Source organism: Nymphalis io, chromosome 11 (assembly GCF_905147045.1).
Source record: "Nymphalis io chromosome 11, ilAglIoxx1.1, whole genome shotgun sequence".
NCBI classification, from domain to species: domain Eukaryota; kingdom Metazoa; phylum Arthropoda; class Insecta; order Lepidoptera; family Nymphalidae; genus Nymphalis; species Nymphalis io.
In genome coordinates this window covers 10,929,630-10,952,425 of record NC_065898.1, presented here as the reverse complement: position 1 = coordinate 10,952,425, position 22,796 = coordinate 10,929,630, and the positions used below count along the sequence as shown (strand labels likewise).

The 22,796-nt window shown below is 31.2% G+C and overlaps 2 protein-coding genes across 2 annotated transcripts; both read right to left on the bottom strand.

Annotated features, from left to right (window-relative positions):
* Positions 1-1,213: 1,213 nt before the first annotated feature.
* LOC126771802 (zinc finger HIT domain-containing protein 1) lies at positions 1,214-1,933 on the bottom strand. Its single transcript, XM_050491909.1, has 2 exons — positions 1,608-1,933; positions 1,214-1,397 (listed from the first exon to the last, which is right to left on the bottom strand). Exons 1-2 carry the CDS (start codon positions 1,931-1,933, stop codon positions 1,262-1,264), a joined length of 462 nt encoding a protein of 153 aa, XP_050347866.1. The 3' UTR covers positions 1,214-1,261.
* Positions 1,934-1,942: 9 nt separating this feature from the next.
* LOC126771807 (general transcription factor IIH subunit 5) lies at positions 1,943-4,409 on the bottom strand. The gene is made up of 2 exons (XM_050491914.1): positions 4,375-4,409; positions 1,943-2,129 (listed from the first exon to the last, which is right to left on the bottom strand). The coding sequence occupies exons 1-2, from the start codon at positions 4,407-4,409 to the stop codon at positions 1,943-1,945; spliced, it is 222 nt and encodes a 73-aa protein (XP_050347871.1).
* Positions 4,410-22,796: the final 18,387 nt, after the last annotated feature.

Here is a 22,796-nt window from a genome sequence, read left to right as displayed (position 1 = left end):
TGTTTATTTGAATAAGTATCTATTTTACTTATCCTTATTTTTTATTTATTTGATAATTTTATTTCTACATAGGTACTTATGACATTAGATAGTTTTGTAGGATACCACAAAGGCATTAAAAAACTATTAAATTACTTAAAAAGTGAATTACAATGAATATAGTTTACTCTTTTACTACATTTTTAAGTCACCCATCACCCTCGATGGTTTATTTCACCACTAGGCATGTGATGAATTAAAAACATGAATGGATGAAAACTAAATGGATCTTTCGCAGATAAGAACTCGTAATCTTGATATTTTGACGTGATATCCACTAGGCCATCTTAGCTTCATTATATAACTTTCTTTTATCTGTAATTATAGTACCATTCTAAGGACTATCTTTGCGTGTGAAAAAGTGTGTGAAATGCGTTAAATTAGAATAGCGCTAAAATAGCATCAGGGTAATTATAAAAACAGTGCCAAAAGTTATTACAATACGATAGAATAACATAATAGGATGGATAAGTTAACAAGGAAATTATTATTGTTCTATTATTTAAAAAAATATATAAGAGCTATCACTAAAAAATCACTAAACGAATTTAAAGTTCACAAAAAGTAATTCGCTCCGCGTTTTCTCACAGCACTTATTTTAGGTCATCCTTACAAAATTATTTTGGACTACGTAAATAGTTAAAGTATTGTATACTGTAATGTAGATAAATACTGTAGTCACCAAAATTATTTTTTTTCAGCTCGGTACACTTCAATCCGTTTACAAATGCTTTATTCATACCATACCCTGTATCTACGTTAGCGCCATTTTGGAAGGTTATTGAACTATCACTTACAACTTCACACTTTTTCAGCTTGTCCCCATATTAGATACAGCTTCTTACCTCTACCCTCCATAAGCCATTATTGATGCCTATTAAAATTATAAAATAAAAAATATTATTTAATACTATTGGTGATGGTTACAATATTGGCATACTAAGTTTATACTTTCAAATAAAATGTAATTTTTAAAAATATATTTAATTTTGTAAGATGTTGTCACTAGTCAGTCTATAGTTCAAGAAACAGTGACGACATCTAGTGCCAAATAGTGTAATATTAGCTTTACGTTACCGACGCTAGAGGTCGCCCATTGTACTGTGCATTATAGTTCTTCCTTTTATCAAAAGATGGCACTAAACAACAAGGAGACAAAAACGCGTTAATTCAAGATATTAATTTTATTGAAAGAATCCTTGAGCTATGTATACAGGTATTTTTAAGCAGTCCATTTTAGACATCTCGTATCTAAATGTGTGCCGAGACACCGCACGCAGCAATATCGCGCTCCGCAAGGAATACAAGTATAGTTTGATGGAAATCCACAAACAGCACAAAAATGGCGATCAGGAAATCTGAAATAGAATTGATTTAATGTTTTAATAAATCGATTATGATTATTATTTCCAAATTGTTAGTAATCGAATTTCGGTATTAAGTATTCGACAAATGAGCATTACGAATGCAAAAGTTATTTCATAAAATTACAATAATAAATGTAATCAAAATAAATCACTATTTTATAATGAAATGTTCGTGGCTAAATATGATGATATAATACTCACTTGGAAGGTGGAACTTGAGCCGACAAATAATTGGGTGGCTCAGGTCTAAAACTGGCATCTTCTTCAACTAACTGAGCAAATGTTTTTCTAAACCTCATTTTATAGTACTCAGCACTCTTGGATTTTTTCTTTCTTGTCGGCTTTTCATTGGAGTCCGCAAACTTTGGCACTTTCTTCGACATAACCAGATCTGCATGTGGATCCTCATGAAAATTATCCTGTTCAAGTGCCTCAATGGCTTTTCTAGCTCTCCGCTTCCTTGCTGCATCGTCTAACACTCTTCTTTTCTCCGCGTCTTTAACTCTACCAGATTCTCTCGATGTCATTTTGATGTTTTACAGTCCTTTATCGTGTATTGGAAAACTGAGTTGGTCCATTAAATCATCCACGCGAGCTTGTAATGTATCAATTATATCTGATGATATGAACAAATGAGTTTCGTCTAGATCTTGAAGAATAAATTTTCTACCAAGTGCAAGGGTTTCGTCCAAGTGGAGAAGGAACTGCTTCATTGCTGGATCACTTTAAAACACAAAAGAAAATTTTTAACGAAAAATGTCCAAAAAAAGAGGTTTAAGTGCTGATGAAAAGAAGTCAAGAATGTTGGAAATATTTCATCAAAGTAAAGATTTCTTTCAGTTAAAGGTAAGTACTTGTCTAATCTTTTTTGAATTGTTTTCATCTGTGGTTAAAGGTAAATACAGGTAAAGTTCAAACACCACTAGGGGTATGTATCATTTACATATTTTTCTTATGTTATTGTAAAAGTTATTTGGCAGTGGCACTTTTTTGTTTTTTTTTTTCTGTAAGAGAATCAGTAAAATTATAAGCAAGAAAACTTTTTTTTCTCCTTTTCCTCACAAAACGCTATGTTAATGTCTATAGGCAGAGGAAAGCAATTATGTATAGCAAAAAGCATATTTACACAATCTTAATGAATAATAAATAAGTAAATTATCTTTATAGGAACTAGAAAAAATTGCTCCAAAAGAAAAAGGAATTACAATGCAATCAGTAAAGGAGGTTGTTCAAAGCTTAGTTGATGATCAATTAGTTGATTCGGAAAAAATTGGAACTTCAATATATTTCTGGTCCTTTCCAAGGTTTAACTTATTTAATACATGGTTTTATTTTATATTTAAAATTTGTATTTACTTACAAAAAAAACTCAGCTTGAATGTGATATTAATTTATTAAGTTTAACGAGATTCATTTGTTAATGGTCAACCTTTCATTTACTACAAATTATACAGACGTTTGAATTATATTAATTAGATATTTATAAATTTATAGCAAAACAAAAAACATAAAGAAGAGGAAATTACATGATATACAGAATGAGTTTGAAGATGTATCAAAAAGATTAAAAAAGATTGAGGAAGCTATTACAATGGAATCTGTGAGTTAATTTTAATTTTTCAACCGCAGCGTAATGTAAATATTACAGTATAATTTCTATGGAATTATTTCTATAACACCAAATTAGTTTTTGTATATATGTCTTTCTTAGTTTGTAGTTAATGACTCGGTGACTTTTTATTTTCTAATATCATATGTTCTAAAAATGTTGTCGATTGGTTGAATGGGTGTTTGTAGTATTCATGTAACAAAATATATTTTTATGTGTAGACCATTTTACAATGAAATTGCTACCATTTAACTCTAGCTTGATATAGGTAAGTATTATTAAGCAATATGGTAGATACTGGATGACTTAAAAAGTTGATTATAAAAGTGATACTATCATATAGGAATTGCAGGTTCTGATGGTTTTTATATGTCCACATTCATGTATATTTTTTATTAGGTTGGTCGAGAAACAAGTGAGGAAAGGAATCACCTTTTAAAACTATTAAATGAAGATATAAAACGAGAAAGTGAACTCAAGCTGGAATTGCAAAAATACAGGGATTCAGATCCAGAATACATTGCACAATTAAAAAATGAAATTGAAGTAATTATTTATTTAGATGTTTTAAATCAATGAATTTTATAATATTTAATACATATTATAATCATTATTGGGTTCTAGGACCTGAAAACGGCAGCAAATAGATGGACAGAAAACATATATATTTTAAAATCATATATAAAGAATACTTTTCAAAAGGACAATGAAACGATTGATCAGACCTTTAACATACCTCCTGAAATGGACTATATTGAAAACTAATTTATATTTTTGTATTTTTTTAAATATATAAAGTTAATTTTTCATATATGTTTATATTCAATTAGAATAGATTTGATTTTATGTTATGTATTTTATTTATTGAAATATCTAATAAAATTGTTCAATATTTTAAATTTTGTATATTCATTTAGTAATCCAACGACTTACATATGAAACTTATTACATTATGTATTATATTACTCAAAACCAACACACAAAAACAAACATTACACTATTAGTTTAACATTACAAACTATAAGTACAGAGACAAAAAAAAGTAAGTATAGAGATGAGAATTAATGTGTGCATTAGATTTTGTATGTTTATCATGTGTTTGATTGTATTTTTTTTATATTATTTACAGTATTATGTTTAATTTTTATCTTCATCTTGGTTTGTATATTGCAAAAATATGTCACAAATAATAAGAATATCCAAATAACTTCTGATGAAGACTAACTCCACAGCAATTATGATCTGTGTGGATTGGACTAGTAATATTGGTCAATGACTACGGATAGAAATATAATATTTATCTATATACTTATATAAAGCAGTAAATAAGCATTTAGCTAATGTTTTATAAATACGTACCATTCTACAAGAACTCCTTTCATAGCATTCACCATTATGCATTATTAGGTTAATTTCTCAGTCTTGAAATTTCCAGTAAATAAAACAAGTAAAGAGTTGTTTTTGCTGTTAATTCAAATACGATTTTTAAAAATATGCGTATCAAACAATATTTGACAAACATTCACGCACGACACTATCCTCTGGAAACGGTAGAAAAATTACTATTGACACTTGACAGATGACAGTCGACATTACGACACTCCAGTTCACGTGACTTGCCCGATTCTGAGATATCTTAAAATCTAAGAAAACTATTCATGTTTAAAGAAACGTATGTAGTAAAATAAAAATAGTAAAAAAACATTTACAATCACTAGTGACGTTAAGGAGGTGAAATTCGCACTATTTGTTTAATTGGGGAAAAAATGTTTTAAAACATGAAATTGTAGGCAAATTGTACGCCATAATTATGCGGCATATTGTGTGGTACCACACAGGTACACATTTTCCTTTCTTAATGAGAACGTAATGTGGTTAGATTTTTGCATGCATCACTTTGTCAGTGGCAAATGAGTTGTCTTATAAGTGTTAAAACTTTATGCTGGCCTCATCTTATCTCTATCGAAGTAAGTGACGTTATCAGCATGTGATTTTTCAGATGACGGTTCGTCTACAATGAAGATATTTAAAATAGTTATAATTAGTTTTATACGATTATTAACGATTTGAAATACATTAAACAATATTAATTATATTTTCCATAATACTACGTGAGCTTTGACTTTACGATCTTCCCTTAAGCGTTATAGAATCTTCTTCACAAGGTAACTTAAAATGTTTGAAAAGATCTAACAATCTTTTTAAGGAGCTCTTTGAATTCTGTGAATTTTAGCTTTCACATTGTATTTTTCAATTATTTTTATTATATATGTGTGTCAACTTTTGTTGCACAAAATGTACAAGAATGTCGATAGTTGCATTGTTGATATTCATTTAGTAATTCGGATGGTACACAGTTTTAAGGTGTCACCTAAGTGTTATTGCGACTGATGTTCTATGGAGGGACAGATTAAGGTTTTATAGTTTTTATTCCTACCTGGCACTTGGTTATGCTGACGGCTGCTACAGAGGTATTTTTATATTAAACACGATACAGTAGTATTTGCATTCGTCTAGATTCCTAGAAAGTGACGTCATCAACGACGACACTTTGTCTCGGAACTTTAAAGAGATTAAGTAAGTAAAGGCATGTACCGTAAGTACGACGTATTTACTCTTGCTCGTTTTAATGCTTTCTAGGAACTGAGAAGTTTCTAGAAATATTTAAAGTAAATACCGAACCGAGCCGAAATTAATTGAAAACATAAAATAAACACATAGATTTTACTTAGAATGATCCTTCGATATTAGCAACATTCAGTATGCAAAACGAAGTAAAAACGCTGTAAAAATTTCAATGCACATTACGTAAAAAAATTTAAACGATCGAGCTGCCCTTAAATTCGAGCACCCTATGCCACTTCCAAATTTACTTTGGGAGGGGTAGCCTTGTGCATTATATAATAACATTTGTTGGTTATTTCAAATAAAACGTATTCTAGTTGTGAAATTATAATTGATTATTTTATCACACAATATTTTAACTATTTATAAATATAGAATAGCGTTAATGTGTCATGTTCATTGCTTTAGTGATTGTAACCTACTTTAATAGATAAAAAATAAAACGTTTTTTTTTTTAAATTACCAACCAAAATACTGAATTATTGTTACGGCAGCAAGAAAATTAATAACAGAGGCAGCAGAGGTATTTCAACATTCGGAGCTAAAAATGTAGCGATAACCTTATCGTCACTTCAGTGTGTTGTTACGACATAGTGGCTTTTAGCTTTTAAACCATCGCGATGTCAATACAGTTGTTTTATACCTACCTGACATAATGGACCGACTGCATAAGGGCCCAGGCACATTAACAATGAAATGTTTTATTTCAAACTTTTGGACTTATTTCAAAATTATGGACTTCTAATCCAGATTTTTGAATTTCTGGGTCCCGGGATTAATTGTCTTCTGAAGATTTTTTGTGCTTTTATTCGTTAATATATTATATACCAATTTAGTACGACATACCTCTTTTTTTAAAGCTGGAAAAACGCATTACGCGTTTCCCCCACGGGAACAGTGGGGGGGTATGTGGGGCTCGTCGGTGTCCAAGGCGCCGAGTGCGCCCCGAATATCGGAATACCCACTAAAAAACCAGCGGTACCCTTTCCGTCTTAACGAGGGGCGCCACGGGATCGCTTTCGCATGCTACCGTGGCGCTCTGACGAAGTACGACATACCTGACAAAGGTGTCAATAATATAGATTCGATATATTATTTTAAATATCGAATCGTTACAAGTGTAAACTGACAAATAGTAAGTTGTAAGCACCGTATTTTTTTCTAATTCCTACCTAGTAGTCATGGATAAAGTCTGTTTGTGAGTTTGATTCTCACCAGCGATAAACTCTTTTCTTTTGAACTCATTTCATTATTAATAAATTCAAATGACTTTGATGTCTCATCAGTCGTTCGCTCTTGACAGAGTGGTCGTGGTTGACGATGACGCATCGTTTATGGCTAATGTAGCCTCCGCTTTGTGTCTTCATTTGATGCGGTCTTCAGCATCTCTAGAACATTGGACTATGGAGGTCTGTGTTGCAGCTTTTATAATGTCTGTCCAACGCTTGGGTACTCGACCGCGCGACCGCTTGCCTTCCACTTGCCCTTGGACAACGAGTCGTTCCATGGAGTGTTCATTTCGAACAATGTGTCCGAAGTATTTGAGAATTCGTGTTTGCACAGTCGACGATAGTCTTTTTTGATATTTAGTTCCTCCAAGATCGAGATGTTAGTTCGAAATGCTGTCCAAGGGATCCGCAGCAGTCGCCGCCAATACCACATTCCGAGTGCGACTTTGATGTACTTAATTTATATTATTTCGTTGCTTCAAGTGTGTATACGACCTGTTAAGTACTTAAGATGAGTATACGTACCGTGTCAGATGACTCATTGCTTCCAGCGCACTTACGATGATATTACTAGCTAATTTAAAATATACCTTTGAAATTTTTTAAAAATGTTTCAGCACTGAAGAAAATCTTAATAAACCATGTTATTATAGACAAATCAGTTTAGAGGCATTTGTAGTTGTGCACCGTCAGCAGGTAAATAAATAAACAACTACGAATACGATCTTTTATAGGCTAATGGCTTTACTATATTATGCGCTACAAACAGTTCTTGATGAATATACCTTTATTTATAATACAATACTGCAGTTAAACGGAACAACTTTTATTCAATTAAAATTAAATATTAAAGTCCCGGTACCAACTTCACTGACATTTATAGCATCAATTTTTTCGCCGTACAATAATGAATACCATAAATTATTCACGATTTCGACTTATGAAATCATGTCAATGTCATTCAATAATAAAGTTGCTTATTTGTAACAGATTTGTAACATTCTGTACACATAATGTAGTTGGAATAAGCTATAGATTATTATTTCGTTATCTGTGATTGTCTTACGTAAAAGGTTTGTTGTTTACAATTCCTATCCCAGACAATTTATTAACTATAGTGAAAAGTCGAGATAGGAATAATTTTATTTGATCTACGCGGTCGTCTTATAATTTATCATATTTTAATTCATATTAAAATGATTCGAGAAGAAGTTTTGGTGAGCACAAATCAGATATTTATGAGAACGTTTGAACCAGCATCGTTCGGTTAAGAATCATCTGTTTTAGCCACCGGGACATCTTTCATCATTTAATATAAGGAATAAATACAAACTTGTTACCTCTGTTTCTTGACTTCACTATATACTACATAGGGTTAGTAATTTCTACAAGGGACATTCACTGTTTTTCAACAGGATAAGGTAAGGTAAGGATTAAAAAATTAAGAAGATTAGGATAACTTTCATGAAAATATTTTATGCTAAAGATAAATTTACAAACGATAGCACTGCTCGGAAATAATATGATATTGATTGGAATTGATTGACTTTAAAAGTGCTACCAAATTAGAGGCCATTTCAAAGGACAATAATTTCCGTCAGCCAGAGTCACGCTAAGCCATGTGAAACCCTATCTGATGATTAAGCTACTGTGACAAAGCGAATGTGGCGACTATTTCCCGTAGTTAGCACATTTTCGTAATATGTGACAGTAGTACATAATTGTATCGAATATTTTATATATTTTATTAACGTGTGTATGTAAGTTTTCGTCTTATTAGTTAAGCCATGTAAATAATAAATATACCTAAAGTAAAAATTAAATAAAGAACGTCGTAGTTGCTTTTAAAAATTATAACTTCAAATTTGCTTTTTAGCAAGAAAAAGAAGAGTTCATCGAGAATCTATTGATAGAAATTCCTTTGAGTGGGGTCCCATGTAAAATAAAATTGATCACTTTGGACTCAATAATTTTAAGCAATAATTTTAAGTCACGTAGCTTTAAAAAAATATTAAATATTTACAATACCTAATATAAGATGACCCAGTGGTTAGCATGCGAATAAATCGAATTTTCAACTAACTTATTTGCTTATAATTTATCTCGTGCGTATATAACTTCGGAGTTAAAAAAATAGTGAAAAACGTAAAGTTGTGAAGAAACCTTATGCTTATGTCGCATAAAAGCAGACACGCAAAGCATGGTGAAGTACCAAACACTCTTCTCAAAAAAAGAGGAGTCCATTTGTTATACGTTTAAAGTTTTTAAAAAAAATCAGATAGCTTTATTTATTTGTTTTATGCTAACCACTTAAGTCAAAATCAAAATTCGAATGTGAATCGTAAAAGATTTGACACTGAAAATGAATCTGTTCCAATTTTCCAACCGAGGGCGGGCAGCCTCACTAATCGGCAATCATTTAGAACCCAGAAAAACACTAATGACTGGAAGGAGCTCTGTCAGCAGCTTAAGGTAATTAGGAATGTTTCGAGATAGCTTCTTAAGATTTCCCATATTTGTGTGTGCCACACGAATTTGAAATTAATAATCCTTAAGATGCAGATATAAGAATAGACTGAAACGACAAAGCCTGTGTCAATTAAGCGTAAATTTTATGTAAAATATGCTCTATATCCCGTTGGATACCCCTATAACCTCCACGATATCCTCATACCTGTATATATTGTATATAATATATATATATTAACAGATTTGTAACATTCTGTACACATAATGTAGTTGGAATAAGCTATAGATTATTATTTCGTTATCTGTGATTGTCTTACGTAAAAGGTTTGTTGTTTACAATTCCTATCCCAGACAATTTATTAACTATAGTGAAAAGTCGAGATAGGAATATAATATAGATAGGAATATAATATAGGAATATATATATATATATATATTGTATTATATATTGTATTGTATATTGTATTATATATTGTATTGTGTTCCATTTTTTCGTAAATTATTTTTTTTTTGGTAAATACAGATGTCAACAGATAGTAATTAATGAACGTTACTTAAATAACAAAGATGTTAAACCTTTTCTAACGGCGATTAATTTTGTCTTTATTTTTTGAAGGCGACTTTTCGAATACACAGAACAAATACGAACAAATTGCTTACTCTGAAAGTAATTAATCTAAGCTTGACACGACAGAGACGTGACTGACATTTTTTTTTGGCATATCCAAAAAATACTTGGTTTAAGCAACCGACGATAGAATTATTACACTAAACGAATAAAATAAATAATTACAATTGGTCTCTGAGATAGTGTAATACTTCACTTTGTAATTGTGAAAAAAAAGAATTTTTCTGTTTGTGATACCTATTTATTTAGCTAATGTTATTATTTCATTTATCACAAGCACAGAATATTTATTATTTTGATTCACGTAATATTTTCTTATCACGTTAGCCCATAGTTGTAAGTATAGCTATTTTAGAATATTTGTATAATTAATATAGCCAATATTGTCCTTACTCTGGGCAGCTTACTGGTGAAAATTGGTTTTCGTATGAAGTACCAAAACTCCGCTGCGTGTAGATCATAAATATGCTTACAACTGTACTTATAGAGCGAGTTAAAATCGCAAACTATCTCTTGTGTTAGCGAAAAATAAATTTGTTTATTTTTAAAACTTATTGTACTAAAATAATTTAAATCACCGTAATATTATTAAATACTAGCTGAACCGTGCCCACTTCGTTGGACGGTAAACATTTTTACTTGTGATGAAATTATGATTATGGTTCGTTTAGTACTGAGTGCTATGATTTATTTCCTGACTGTCAAAAGTCGCGTTGGCCACGACATCCGAGTACCACGTAAAAGTCTTTTAATTTTTCGGATTAATATATAGCCTATGACACTCACAAATAATGTGATTTATTATTAATTCATAACATAACAATCCGATGTCCGAGGTGCAACACACATTACGTATCTCATTTAAATTCAAATATAAGTGTTCTTTTCGAGTTTATCTGAGTGTAAATTATCTCAGGATCAAGTTACAAGTGTTCTTAAACCAATAGTGACAGTTAATAACAGTTAACTTAAAACTTTATAATATAAATTAATAATTCAAACAAAATTCGAGTGAATAATATAACTGTTTGTGTAAAACGCGTAAGCGCCACGATTCGCTCGGCGCTTAAGACCTTCCGTGCGGCAACAGTGCAGCGGTGAGCTGTTTATCGAGAAGTTGTTTTTATTCACATTGTTGTATTATAACTACGACGCTGTTAATTTCAAATTAGACTTACCCTCCAAATTATTTATTGTTTCCTTTGATAAATATCAATATTTATAATATTGATATTAGGAACATAATATTTTATTTTACTTACAAAAATGTCATCCAAATGCAAGGTTTGCAGTAATCTTATTCTAAAGAAAGAGGAGATAAGTTGTATGGTCTGTACAGAAAAGTATCATTACAACTGTTTGAAAATTAGCGATGCACAGTTTAAAAGGATGACAGCTAAAATTAAAGAATCGTACTCTTGTCACAACTGTACTGATAAAAAATCGAACACATCGCCGTCTTCGGTGTCATATTCGAATCCCAATTCCCCTTTATCAATGGAAAGTATTGAAACAATATTAGACAAAAAATTTTTAGAAATGAAAAACTGTTTTATGGCAGAACTAAAACAAACTATTTTATTAGAAATTAAAAATAATCTGGCTACACTTTCAAAAGAACAACAGAGCCTCATATCATCTCACACGGAATTGCAAGCGGAGCATAGCAAACTATCCGAGGAAAATTCCGCTTTAAAAGCTCATGTATCATCGTTACAAGAAGGTGTAGATGATCTTATTTATCAAAACTCAAAACATCAGCTATGGGCGCGGCAACAGAATATAGAAATTATAGGCGTTCCAGAACTAAAAAATGAGTGCGTGAGAGATATTGTAATTAATATTAGTAGACATGCAGGTGTTCAACTAGAGTGTAATGATATTGAATTTGCAAATAGAGTGCAACCTAAAAGAAGTATCAATGGCAGACCAAAAGTAATAGTCGCTAAACTTAAAAACAGACTTATTAAAGACAGTATTCTCTCCGGCCTAAAGAAAACGCGTGGTATCACGACGAAAGACATAAACATTGCTGGCAACCCAAATAAAATTTTCGTGAAAGATCATCTTACACTACAAAACAAGATGTTACTTCAGAAATGTAAATCACTTGCATCCGAAAAAGCGTACAAATTTGTGTGGACAAAAAACTGTCTAATTTTTGTCCGAAAAAACGAAAAATCACAGGCCATCGCAATAAACTCAGAAAAGGACCTTATAAAAATGATTTAATAACTAAAAAATTGTATGTATTATTAGATTTTTTTTAATTTTTACACTTTTCCGCAATACTTTTTCTTATATTTTTGCTTTTTATTTGTAATAAAAAAATTTACACTTAAAGGCGACGCACACACACTTTCCATCACTCATACAAACACTCTCACACATACTGCTTTAATATTGGTTATGTTGACTTTTGACCGTCTTAGATCACTTAGCTTTACAATTATTTTGTTCCATTTTAATGAGTGTCTTAGTAATGCTTTAATTTCTACCCAACCATCATGAAACCATCGATAAACTGTTACTACCAGAACGTCCGCGGTCTTCGCACTAAATTGGATGACTTACATAAGAATATTCTTAGCCATGACTTTGACTTAATATTTATTACTGAAACCTGGCTTAATGATAGTTTCTTAGCCGATGAAATATGTGATAATAGATATGATGTTTTTAGGTGTGATCGTAATAAGTATACTTCAGTTAAAGGCATTGGTGGCAGTGTATTAATATGTGCTAAAAATGTTTTTCAAGCCGAAGCTAGAAATGAATTTGTTGGGGAGGGAATTGAAATTATTTGGATATCAGTTAAAGCACGAGTTTTCGCTAATACTCAGTGTCACGCAATTCATTTTGGTGTAACGTACATACCGGGTGACTCTCTGCATTCTCATCGCCTCACACTAGCTCTAGATTCATTGTCTAATGTTATGCGATCCCACCCTAATGATTATGTATTCTTTTTGGGTGATTTCAATATCCCCAACCTCGATTGGACACATCGAGGTCCCTTATTTATATTTATATACTCTTTATTGCACACCAATATAGACAAAAATAATAGGAGTAAAACAAAAACAAAGAAAAGAAAAATGTACAATAGGCGGCCTTATCGCTAAAACAGCGATAGACCCTTGTGTTTAAAAAAGGGTACAACACAAAGTCAAGCTGCTGTAGCTAATTTTATGAACACTATTGAGTTCCTTGGACTTAGACAAGTCAATGAGCATTGCAATTGTTCCAATAATATTTTAGACCTTATTATTACCAATACCTCACCAAAAGTGTCAGTTTCGTGCGATCCTTTATTAGTCGAAGATAAGTATCACCCAGCACTAGAAATAAATTGTTTTGATATATTCATATCGCAACATCGCCTTTTAAAAAATATAAAATACAAATTTCATAAAGCGGATTATATTAAAATTAGAGAATACCTGTCTAATGTTAATTGGAATGCATTGTTCATTGATAAGTCGTGTGAGGAGTCACTTCATAGTTTTTATGAAATACTGTATGAAACAAGGAATTCCTTCGTGCCAAAGTCTCTTTCGGGTGGAAAGTATAGCTATCCAGTCTGGTACTCTAAAGCGTTGATTTCTATAACTAAAGAAAAATATACTGCACATTGCAAATGGAAAATACATAGTAACCCTCTCGATTATGATGAATTTAAATTGCTTCGCGACAGACAAAAGCGTATTCAAGTTGAATGCTACGACTCCTACATTTTTGGAATACAAGCAGGCATTAAAAACTCACCTAAACTTCTTCACGAACATATTTCTTCCAAACGTAATAATCAAAGTTCGTATCCAAGTTCCTTACGCTGTGGTAATCAAATTTACAATAACGAAAAAGAAATATGTTCTGGTTTTAGTGACTTTTTCAAAAATGTCTTTATTAAACATGCACCTAGCCACGACATCTTATTACACGAAATACCTTCAGTGACGGACGATACTTACCACTCTTTCACTGTTACTGAAGAGAAAGTTTTAAAATTATTAACATCTCTCGATACTCAAAAAGGCACTACCAGAGCCTTTTTGACAACATACCTTCAATTTTTTTTAAATCTTGCGCTATTGAATTATCTTTGCCTTTAACTCTAATATTTAATAAGTCGTTTATAATATTTAACACGGAGGGCGTGTTTCCCGCTAAATGGAAGGAGGCACTTATAGTTCCTATTCATAAGAAAGGCCCCAAGACAGAGATAGAAAATTATCGACCTATATCTATTTTGAATATTTCAAGTAAAATATTAGAAAAGCTAGTATATCACAAACTATACCCTTTCCTCGCGAGAGCCATTCCGTATAATCAGCATGGTTTTATGAAAAATCGGTCTACAGTATCTAATTTGTCAATTTTCATTAGTGATATTCACAATAATATGGACTCAGGTGCTCAAACTGACGTGGTCTACACTGACTTCGAAAAAGCGTTCGATCGTGTAGACCATGTCATCCTTCTACATAAATTACACGGCTTAGGAATTCGTGGTGATCTCTTTCGTTGGTTTAAATCTTATATATCTAACAGAAGACAAGCTGTAAGAATTGGTGGCTCTTGTTCTGACTACGTTGATATTATTTCTGGTGTCCCTCAGGGGTCACACTTAGGGCCTCTTCTCTATAATACCTATTTGTTTGATATTGGTGCTTGCTTTAAATATTCAAACTTCTTAATGTTCGCCGATGATAAAAAAGTATATAGAAAAATTAACAAAATAGAAGATTGTTTATTACTTCAGAGTGATTTGGATAGATTATGTAATTATTATACAATGAATAGGATCTCCATTAACGTAAATAAATGTTCGCAAATTACTTTTACTCGAAAAATAAATACACATACTTATGGTTACGCTATGAATGGCGTTCCTTTAAAGAATACCAATCTGGTTCGTGATTTAGGCGTTCTCCTAGACTCGAAACTACTATTTAATCATCACATAGATTATATAACTAATAAGGCCTATAAACTACTAGGTTTTATAAATAGAACATGCAAACCTTTTCGCGACATTAATTGTCTAAAAATAGCCTATTTCTCTTATGTGAGAAGCATATTAGAGTATGCTAGTTGTGTTTGGAATCCTCAATATTTTAAATATATCGAAGGAGTTGAGGCCATACAAAAGAAATTTATTAAATATCTGAACTTTAAAACTTACAGTAACACAAACTACAGGGATGCTTGTAATCTTTATCGCATATCCAGCTTGACAGATCGACGTGAAACTTTAGATATGATATTTCTACATGATTTGGTCTCTGGTAAGCTAGACTCGCCTGAGTTGCGCTCGCGCGTTCTTCTTAATGTACCTAACAAGCGAACTCGTTATGCATATTCGAATCTGTTACACGTCCCTTTATCCAATTCGCGTTACGCTGCAAACTCTATATTGCCGCGCGTTTTCACACTATATAATAATAAATACTCGCACATCGACATCTTTCATCGGTCGATTAAATCATTTAAAAAAGACATTCTCACGGCTCAAAATTCTACTTAACCATTCAAACTCATACAAAATTTACATACACCTAAACACATACATACAAACACTTAAACACATAAATACAACCTTCCCTACTACCTACCTACGTACTTATACACACACAAAACAACAGTGCAGTTAGCACTACGACACCCATCCACAACATAGTCTGTGTCGCCTAATTTAAATTTATATTTATATTCATTCTTTTTTTTATTTTATTTATTTTGTATTTTTTTTTATAGATATTTTGTTACTTACATTTTTTTTTTTTTACCAAAACTGTGTGTTGCTACTTCTGTTTACTGATATTAAGTTTGCATTACTCAATGGAAAACAGTAATTGGCTCTATTTTTTGTATTTTTTTATTTTTAATGCTTGTATTTTGTATTATATGCTGTTGTTTTCCTTAAATAAATAAATAAATAAATAAATAAATATATACATATTTATAAACATATTTATTTATAAACATGCATATTTTAGTTATTCAATGAAGATATAATTTTAATACTATTAAATATACTTAACGGTTTTTGCTTTGCTCTTGAAGAAACGTGATTTACCTTTGTTGTAATGCATAGTTAGAAAAAGTTTGTTATTGTAAACATAATTTGCTATGCTATTGTTACATTAATCAGCTTTTGCCGCGTAAATTTATTTATGATTTCATTCCGGTAAAGATAAAATATAGAGTTTCATTTGCTTTGTGATATTGAGATATTCTGGAAAATACCTCTCTCTGTTATAAGCTGATAAGTTCTAATTCGGATTACGCTTGATCAAATATATTGTTAAAATTAAGTTGCGACTAACAGGCTTAATAAACAATTTGTGTATTTTGTTTACATAAGGCAAAAGATTGTGAATTTGAAATGGAAACAAATTTAAATTTTTGCATATCTCTATTGAATAATTTAGTAGGCATCCTATTGCACGACGAATACGCCGGCCTGCATTTCCGTATTTTAGAATAAATGTGTACGAATGCACTTTTCGGTCGATCTAATACAATGAAATGAAAAATCTTTATTTAAACTTGGTAGCAGTAAACATTTTAAAATGAAATAATTATGCAAAAAAAACTGTAATGAAATACTGCAATGATAGTTTTAAACACGATTGGTATTATAATAGGAGAAATTATTATTTAAAAACAATAAATAAAAAATACGAGATAATTCTCCGTCGCAGTAATGTTCCTACGAGTACCCAAACGATTATACAAAAGCGGCGCCGTACAGAAAAAGTTCTTGGAAAAATGAGCAAATTTAGCAGATGGATGGCACCGGTGGTACTTTATTATGATAGTTTAATAGTACATTTGTTCAAAAATAAGGTAATTAAGCACTCGTTATTGTATACCAATAAAATTATACGTAATACAGATAAACGAGCCGTGCAATGTAACATATGCAGGTACAAAAACAACATAACCATTATTAACGAAAACATATATTTTTTTTTTGTTATAGGCAATCGTACGAGCAAATGGGTCACATGATGGTAAGTTGTCACCACTGCCCATAGACATTGGCGAGGTAAGAAATAATAACCATTCCATCGAAAATGCGCCACCAACCTTGGCAATTGAGATGTACCTGTAGTTCGCTGGCTCACTTACACTTCAAACTGGAACGCAACAGTACTTAGCATTGCTGCTTAGCGGCGGAATATCTGATGAATGGGTGGTATCCACCAAGATGGGCCTACAAACAGGTGAGGTATTAATTTGCATGTTCCGATTTTTTTTAAATTAATAACACTTAAGCTCGTTAATAATAATTATTATTAAAAAAAAGTAATAATTTATAAAACAAGAGAAACAGAACTGTTTCATCTTTGTATCTTTACATGAACTGCCACTTTTGTCTACGGTTACAATCTCGGATAGCCCAATAAAAGTTAGGTATTCAATTATTTACAATTCTTGTCCAGAAATTCACAATAAGAACCAGAAGCAAGAAAGTTGCCAGTGTTACTCACTTAGCCACGTTAATGGACAAACTTTATCTAAATTTAATACCAAAATGTTTAGTTATTTATTAGTGACGGAATATATTAATAAAGGAAAATGGTAAATTTATGGTTAAAATTATACTTCAAAAGTTTTAAACATAAGCTTTATTTATTTTTACAGAAAGAAATTGTTGTCTTGAAAGTTCGTGCGAATTGAGTCTGCTAATTTACAACTCCATCAAACTTATTATAATGTATTATATTTGGTTATTTACAGACAATTTATAATCTTATATATAACACGAAAACTATATTAGTATATTAAATTAATTACAGATCTAATAGGCCTTAAAATACTCTTTTAATTTAAGATTAAAACTAGTTAATATTAATTAAAATTATACATACATACAATGAAGCTATTCTTGCTTATTAGGTTTATTTCAATAATGCCTTATGTATAATTTGAATTTATTTACATTTTTATATGTTTTTGTTATAATTATATAATCAACAAATTCAAATCAAATAAAATAATATACTTAAATATGAAAAATATTATTTAAAAAAATACGACAACTGAATGCTGTACATAAAATATGTATCACGTTTTTCTTGGAAGTATAAAAATACAGATTAAAAACAACTTTGTTAAAGACAAAAACATTTCATCATCACACAGACTAGACAATTAAATAGATTTTTTTTACATGGACCAATGAATTACGTTAGAACATTCAATCAAATACAACAATGTTAAACTACCCACAACATCAAAAACACAATTTTGGTTAATTATGTTAAATTATATTCATAATAAACCAGCACTTCCACACGGAGGGAAAAAATAGAAAAAAATATATACGCTTCTAGAAAAAACACAATGATCTCATTCTAAAAATATACATAATATAAAAGAGTTAATTAAATGAAGTTGAAGTATATAGAAGTGCAGCGACTTTTAAAATCGAAGTTTCGCTTCCTTATTTAGTGTGATTAACTTATCTATAGCATTTTTTAATTTATAAAATAGGTAGGCGGACGAGCAAATGGGCCACCTGATGGTAAGTGGTCACCACCGCCCATAGAAGATGGCATTGAAAGAAATGTTAACCATCGCTTACATCGCCAATGAGCTGCCAACCTTGGGGATAAGATGTGCCTGTAATTACACTGGCTCTCACCCTTGAAATCGAAACACAACAATACCAAGAACTGCTGGTTTGCGGTAGAATATCTGATGAGTGGGTGGTACCTACCCAGACGAGCTTGCTTATAGCCCTACCACCAGTAAACATACACCAAGGACACCTTGAAATTTTTAATTTAAAGTTTCTTTCTCACAATTTATCCAGCCCCAGATTAGTTAATCTGAGCCTTGATAGTCAGTTACTCAGGATAGGTCTTTTATATTTAAAATTGTATTATACAAATAATTTTTCAATAGGTATCGTGCTATATTAACGTGTAGTATTTACAATGTAATTGCATTTATGTTTTAGTATTAGGTATTTTTAGCGTGTGCTTGTGATATAAAATTACCTAGCAATGTAGCTTCTAATTAATTTATAACTGTTATAAGTGCTTATTATCAATTTGTAGACATTTCTTCGTTCTTTCGTTGTCATAGTGTCACATCTTTCATTCGTTTTGATTTTGTTGATAGCGCCAGACTTGAGAGTTGCATTGAATTTGAATTTAAGAGACCTTATACTTTGACATTACAAGTACTGATCTAGTTTGTATAAATTTTGGTGTTTTCTACAAACGAATTCGTAAATTAATACGTATCTTGTCAAGGTTTTTTCTCTTGAATCACACACACGTTTTGATGATCGCCTAGAGATGTTATATGTTGTTGTATGGTTTTATTTGTATTTATTGTCGTTAAATGTATCGAGTTAATTATATATTTTTTTAGTATAATTTTAGATATCATTATAATTCTTCTAATAAAACAAAATTAAATAAAATTCTCGAAGCATTTGCAAATGAAACTCTATTAAAATTAATACTTTAAAAGGCTGTAGCGTTTATTTGTTTGAACAGACTTTTATTAGTATCAATAAGTCCAATTTGAGAAAAATATTTTTGCGATAGATATCATTTATCGAGCTTTCTCATTAAATAAAGGGTGCCGAGCGGTAACGTTTTACTTGGAAACACTGCGAAGCCGTGCAAATATTTGGAGATATAAAACATTTTATTTCTAAATATAGCGAAAATTTAATAATCTTTATAAAGATTGAAGTCTGAGTGAAGGCAAATAAAAGCGCAAATATGTGAAAATGTGTATGTACGATATAAATGTTCAACTGCTGGCAAGTGATTGAAAGGATCGCTAAATGTAAATTATGTTAAAAGAAAATGATATATGTCTACCTAATGTTATACAGACAGCTTGATGATTTAGGTCACAGGTAACATTGTTACCGTACACTCATTTAGCACAAGGAAAGATGGCCCAATGGATATAACACGTGAATAAAGATCCTAAAAATCCAAACAGATACAAAAGATTCAGATTAACAATCACAAGTAAGATTTCTTAGAATCCGTCACATCATCATTATTTAGTAAATTTATAGTTAAATGGTCAATTTGGATAGCCCTACCATCGGATATAAGTGAGAGTGGAAGTGTGCCTGTGTTTGTGTACACTTAAACTCTAAGATATCCTCTGCGAAATTGTTTAGTCTCCGTTAGAGTGACCACCGTCAGATTAAATGTCTCCTATTATATGAAATGAATTGCCATCCCCCTACATGTCGGTCTTATTTCGAAGCACGTTTTCAAATTTATTAATTAGATTTACTCTGCGTTTACAATTCATGTGTTTATCCATTGTGGCATATCGAAGAGATACGGAACCACACACGCAAGATAATGGAATAATGATTGGGTACTTCCTGATACGTGTTGTGCATACCAATCTAAGCACTCTAAAAAACAAACTCGTTACGGAAGATAAATTTAGAAGCTTTTTCGGCAATTTTCGTAACTTGCTGTGATCTTCGCTTGATCTTTGCTTGTAAAAGTCGAGATGGCCCAGTGGTAAGAACGCGTGAATCTTAACCGATGATCGTGGGTTCAAACCCGGGCAAGCACCACTGAATTTTCATGTGCTTAATTTGTGATTATAATTCATCTCGTGCTTTACGGTGAAGGAAAACATCGTGAGGAAACCTGCATGTGACTAATTTCACTGAAATTCTGCCACATGTATATTCCACCAACCCGCATTGGAGCAGCGTGGTGGAATAAGCTCCAAGCCTTCTCCTCAAAATGAGGAGAGGTGGCCTTTAGCCCATCAGTGTGTAGGTGTCGGTGTAGGCTGTGATCTTACAGCGTGTTATTTTTAAGTGTTTTTTTGCTATTGTATCTGATTAGTAGATTTTTAAATTTGCAGGATAATAATGTCTTTGAAAATATTTACTTGATGGTAGGGTTCTGTGCAAATCTGGATAGGTACCACCCACTCATCATATATTCAACCACTATAGTAATGCTTAATAATATTGACAATGTGAAGGAATTTTTTTTATGGTGCCAATGTCGAATAACTGTGGTAACCGCTTATCATCAGGTGACTCATATGCCCGTAATGTTCTACAACCTATATTGACGCTAATTACTTTACAAGTTATATTAATATATAGCGAATGGTTCAACATTCCCGTATATGTATATATATATATATATATATATATATATATATATATATATATATATATATATATATATATGTATATATATATATTCCGTATATATCCCGTTTCTGTAATTACACCGGCTCATTTTTTAACTGTATTATGTAAACTGATTTAAGTGGCTGTTAAACCAATACTACAAGGGTTATCTATAAATTATTACATTTTATTTATCCTGTAAATCTTTAGTATTTGCTATTTTTGTTTTTATATAAAACAAAAAAAAAAACAATTTAGTATCCGAGACAAAAGAGATACTTCACAGAAAGAAGTTTAATTTCAAAAAAGGATTTAATAAATGGAAATTTAATATTCATGAAATAGTATTGTATAAGTGTAAGAATTTCTCGAATTGCTAACGGCGAAGAAAACAAGTTTGTTTTCCCAACAAGGAAAAGCTCTTCGGCGTGAACGCTATGTCTTATTACGATAGTGCATAACGTTTGGTGTGATGTATGGCCCTGTTTTTATACACTACAGCCTTTTGCAGGAAAATATTACACAATTTAACGTTCTCCACAAAAGCAAGAGCTGAATAAAAGGTAACAAAACGCAAAATATATTGAAATAATAATATCGTTAAGCATTTGTGTATCGAAAAAAACTCTTCAATAGCTTCTAGTAAATTCCTCTTACTTTTATTCATTCATTCATTCAATCATTCATTCATTCCATTGATTTATTCTGACGAGCCAAATTGCACTCGGTGACAATTGTCTAACCATAGTTATTACATTATTTGTATTGTTTTGAATTGTATTTAAAGAATATTTTCATTGATCAATGCGTGTTTTTTAATTTTATTTTATTGTGATAAATGTTTTATCGTGTGTATAATTACGCACCACTCTGGGGAAACCTCCTTTGCCATTAATGCGAAGGTTTTTAATTTTTTTTCAATATGCAGCTCCAGTGCGAGTTGGTAGTTGTTCATATGGGGAAATTACATTCGACACAAGAGTCATGACTTTCACGGAGAACGATAAACTGTAAACACAAACAACCTACGCAAACGAAAACTTTATGGTGGTTGGTAGGGTTTGAACCCACAAGCTTCAGTTAAAATTTACACGTTATATCCACTGATCTGTGTAAGTAATTTATAAAAAATAAAATATAAATTCGCAATTTAAAAGATTGATAATACCGTTACAGTCATAAGTAAACTCGCCTTTTGAAAATCCCTCTAAATAAAACGTATCAGCTACAAAGATCATACACATATTTGAATGTTACTCGAAATATAATATTTACATACATTTTCTATGATCTCTTTGTATCATATATACGCGTTTCTTTAAAATATACGCAGCATTTTTTGTTAGAATATATTTTACGCGTTTTATTTTTATGTATTGACTGTTTAGTCCCTATTGTCTTTTTCGAGATCATAATTCGGGTTTTGTTTTTATATTCTGTGAATGACAATTGTCTGCTTTCATATTCAAATACTTTGTTTTATTTATATCGCGTGATAATGAAGAAGACAATTTTCAAGAATGACATATAGCACATTTTATAAAACCATTAAAGACTTAGTCATTAGGTAAGATGCCTCATGCTGAAAAAATGATTCGATTTATTAACGATTACTTTTTTCATTTTACCTTTCAACTTTTTTTTTACTATAAGATTGCTTAAAAAA

Bases quoted from the DNA above. Each gene is read 5' to 3' on its own strand.
- LOC126771802 (XM_050491909.1), bottom strand. From the start codon at position 1,933: ATGACATCGAGAGAATCTGGTAGAGTTAAAGACGCGGAGAAAAGAAGA. The intron at 1,398-1,607 runs GTGAGTATTATA...ATTCTATTTCAG, and splicing joins GCTCAAGTTCCACCTTCCAA to ATTTCCTGATCGCCATTTTT.
- LOC126771807 (XM_050491914.1), bottom strand. From the start codon at position 4,409: ATGGTGAATGCTATGAAAGGAGTTCTTGTAGAATG. The intron at 2,130-4,374 runs GTACGTATTTAT...TGTGTTTTAAAG, and splicing joins AAAGGAGTTCTTGTAGAATG to TGATCCAGCAATGAAGCAGT.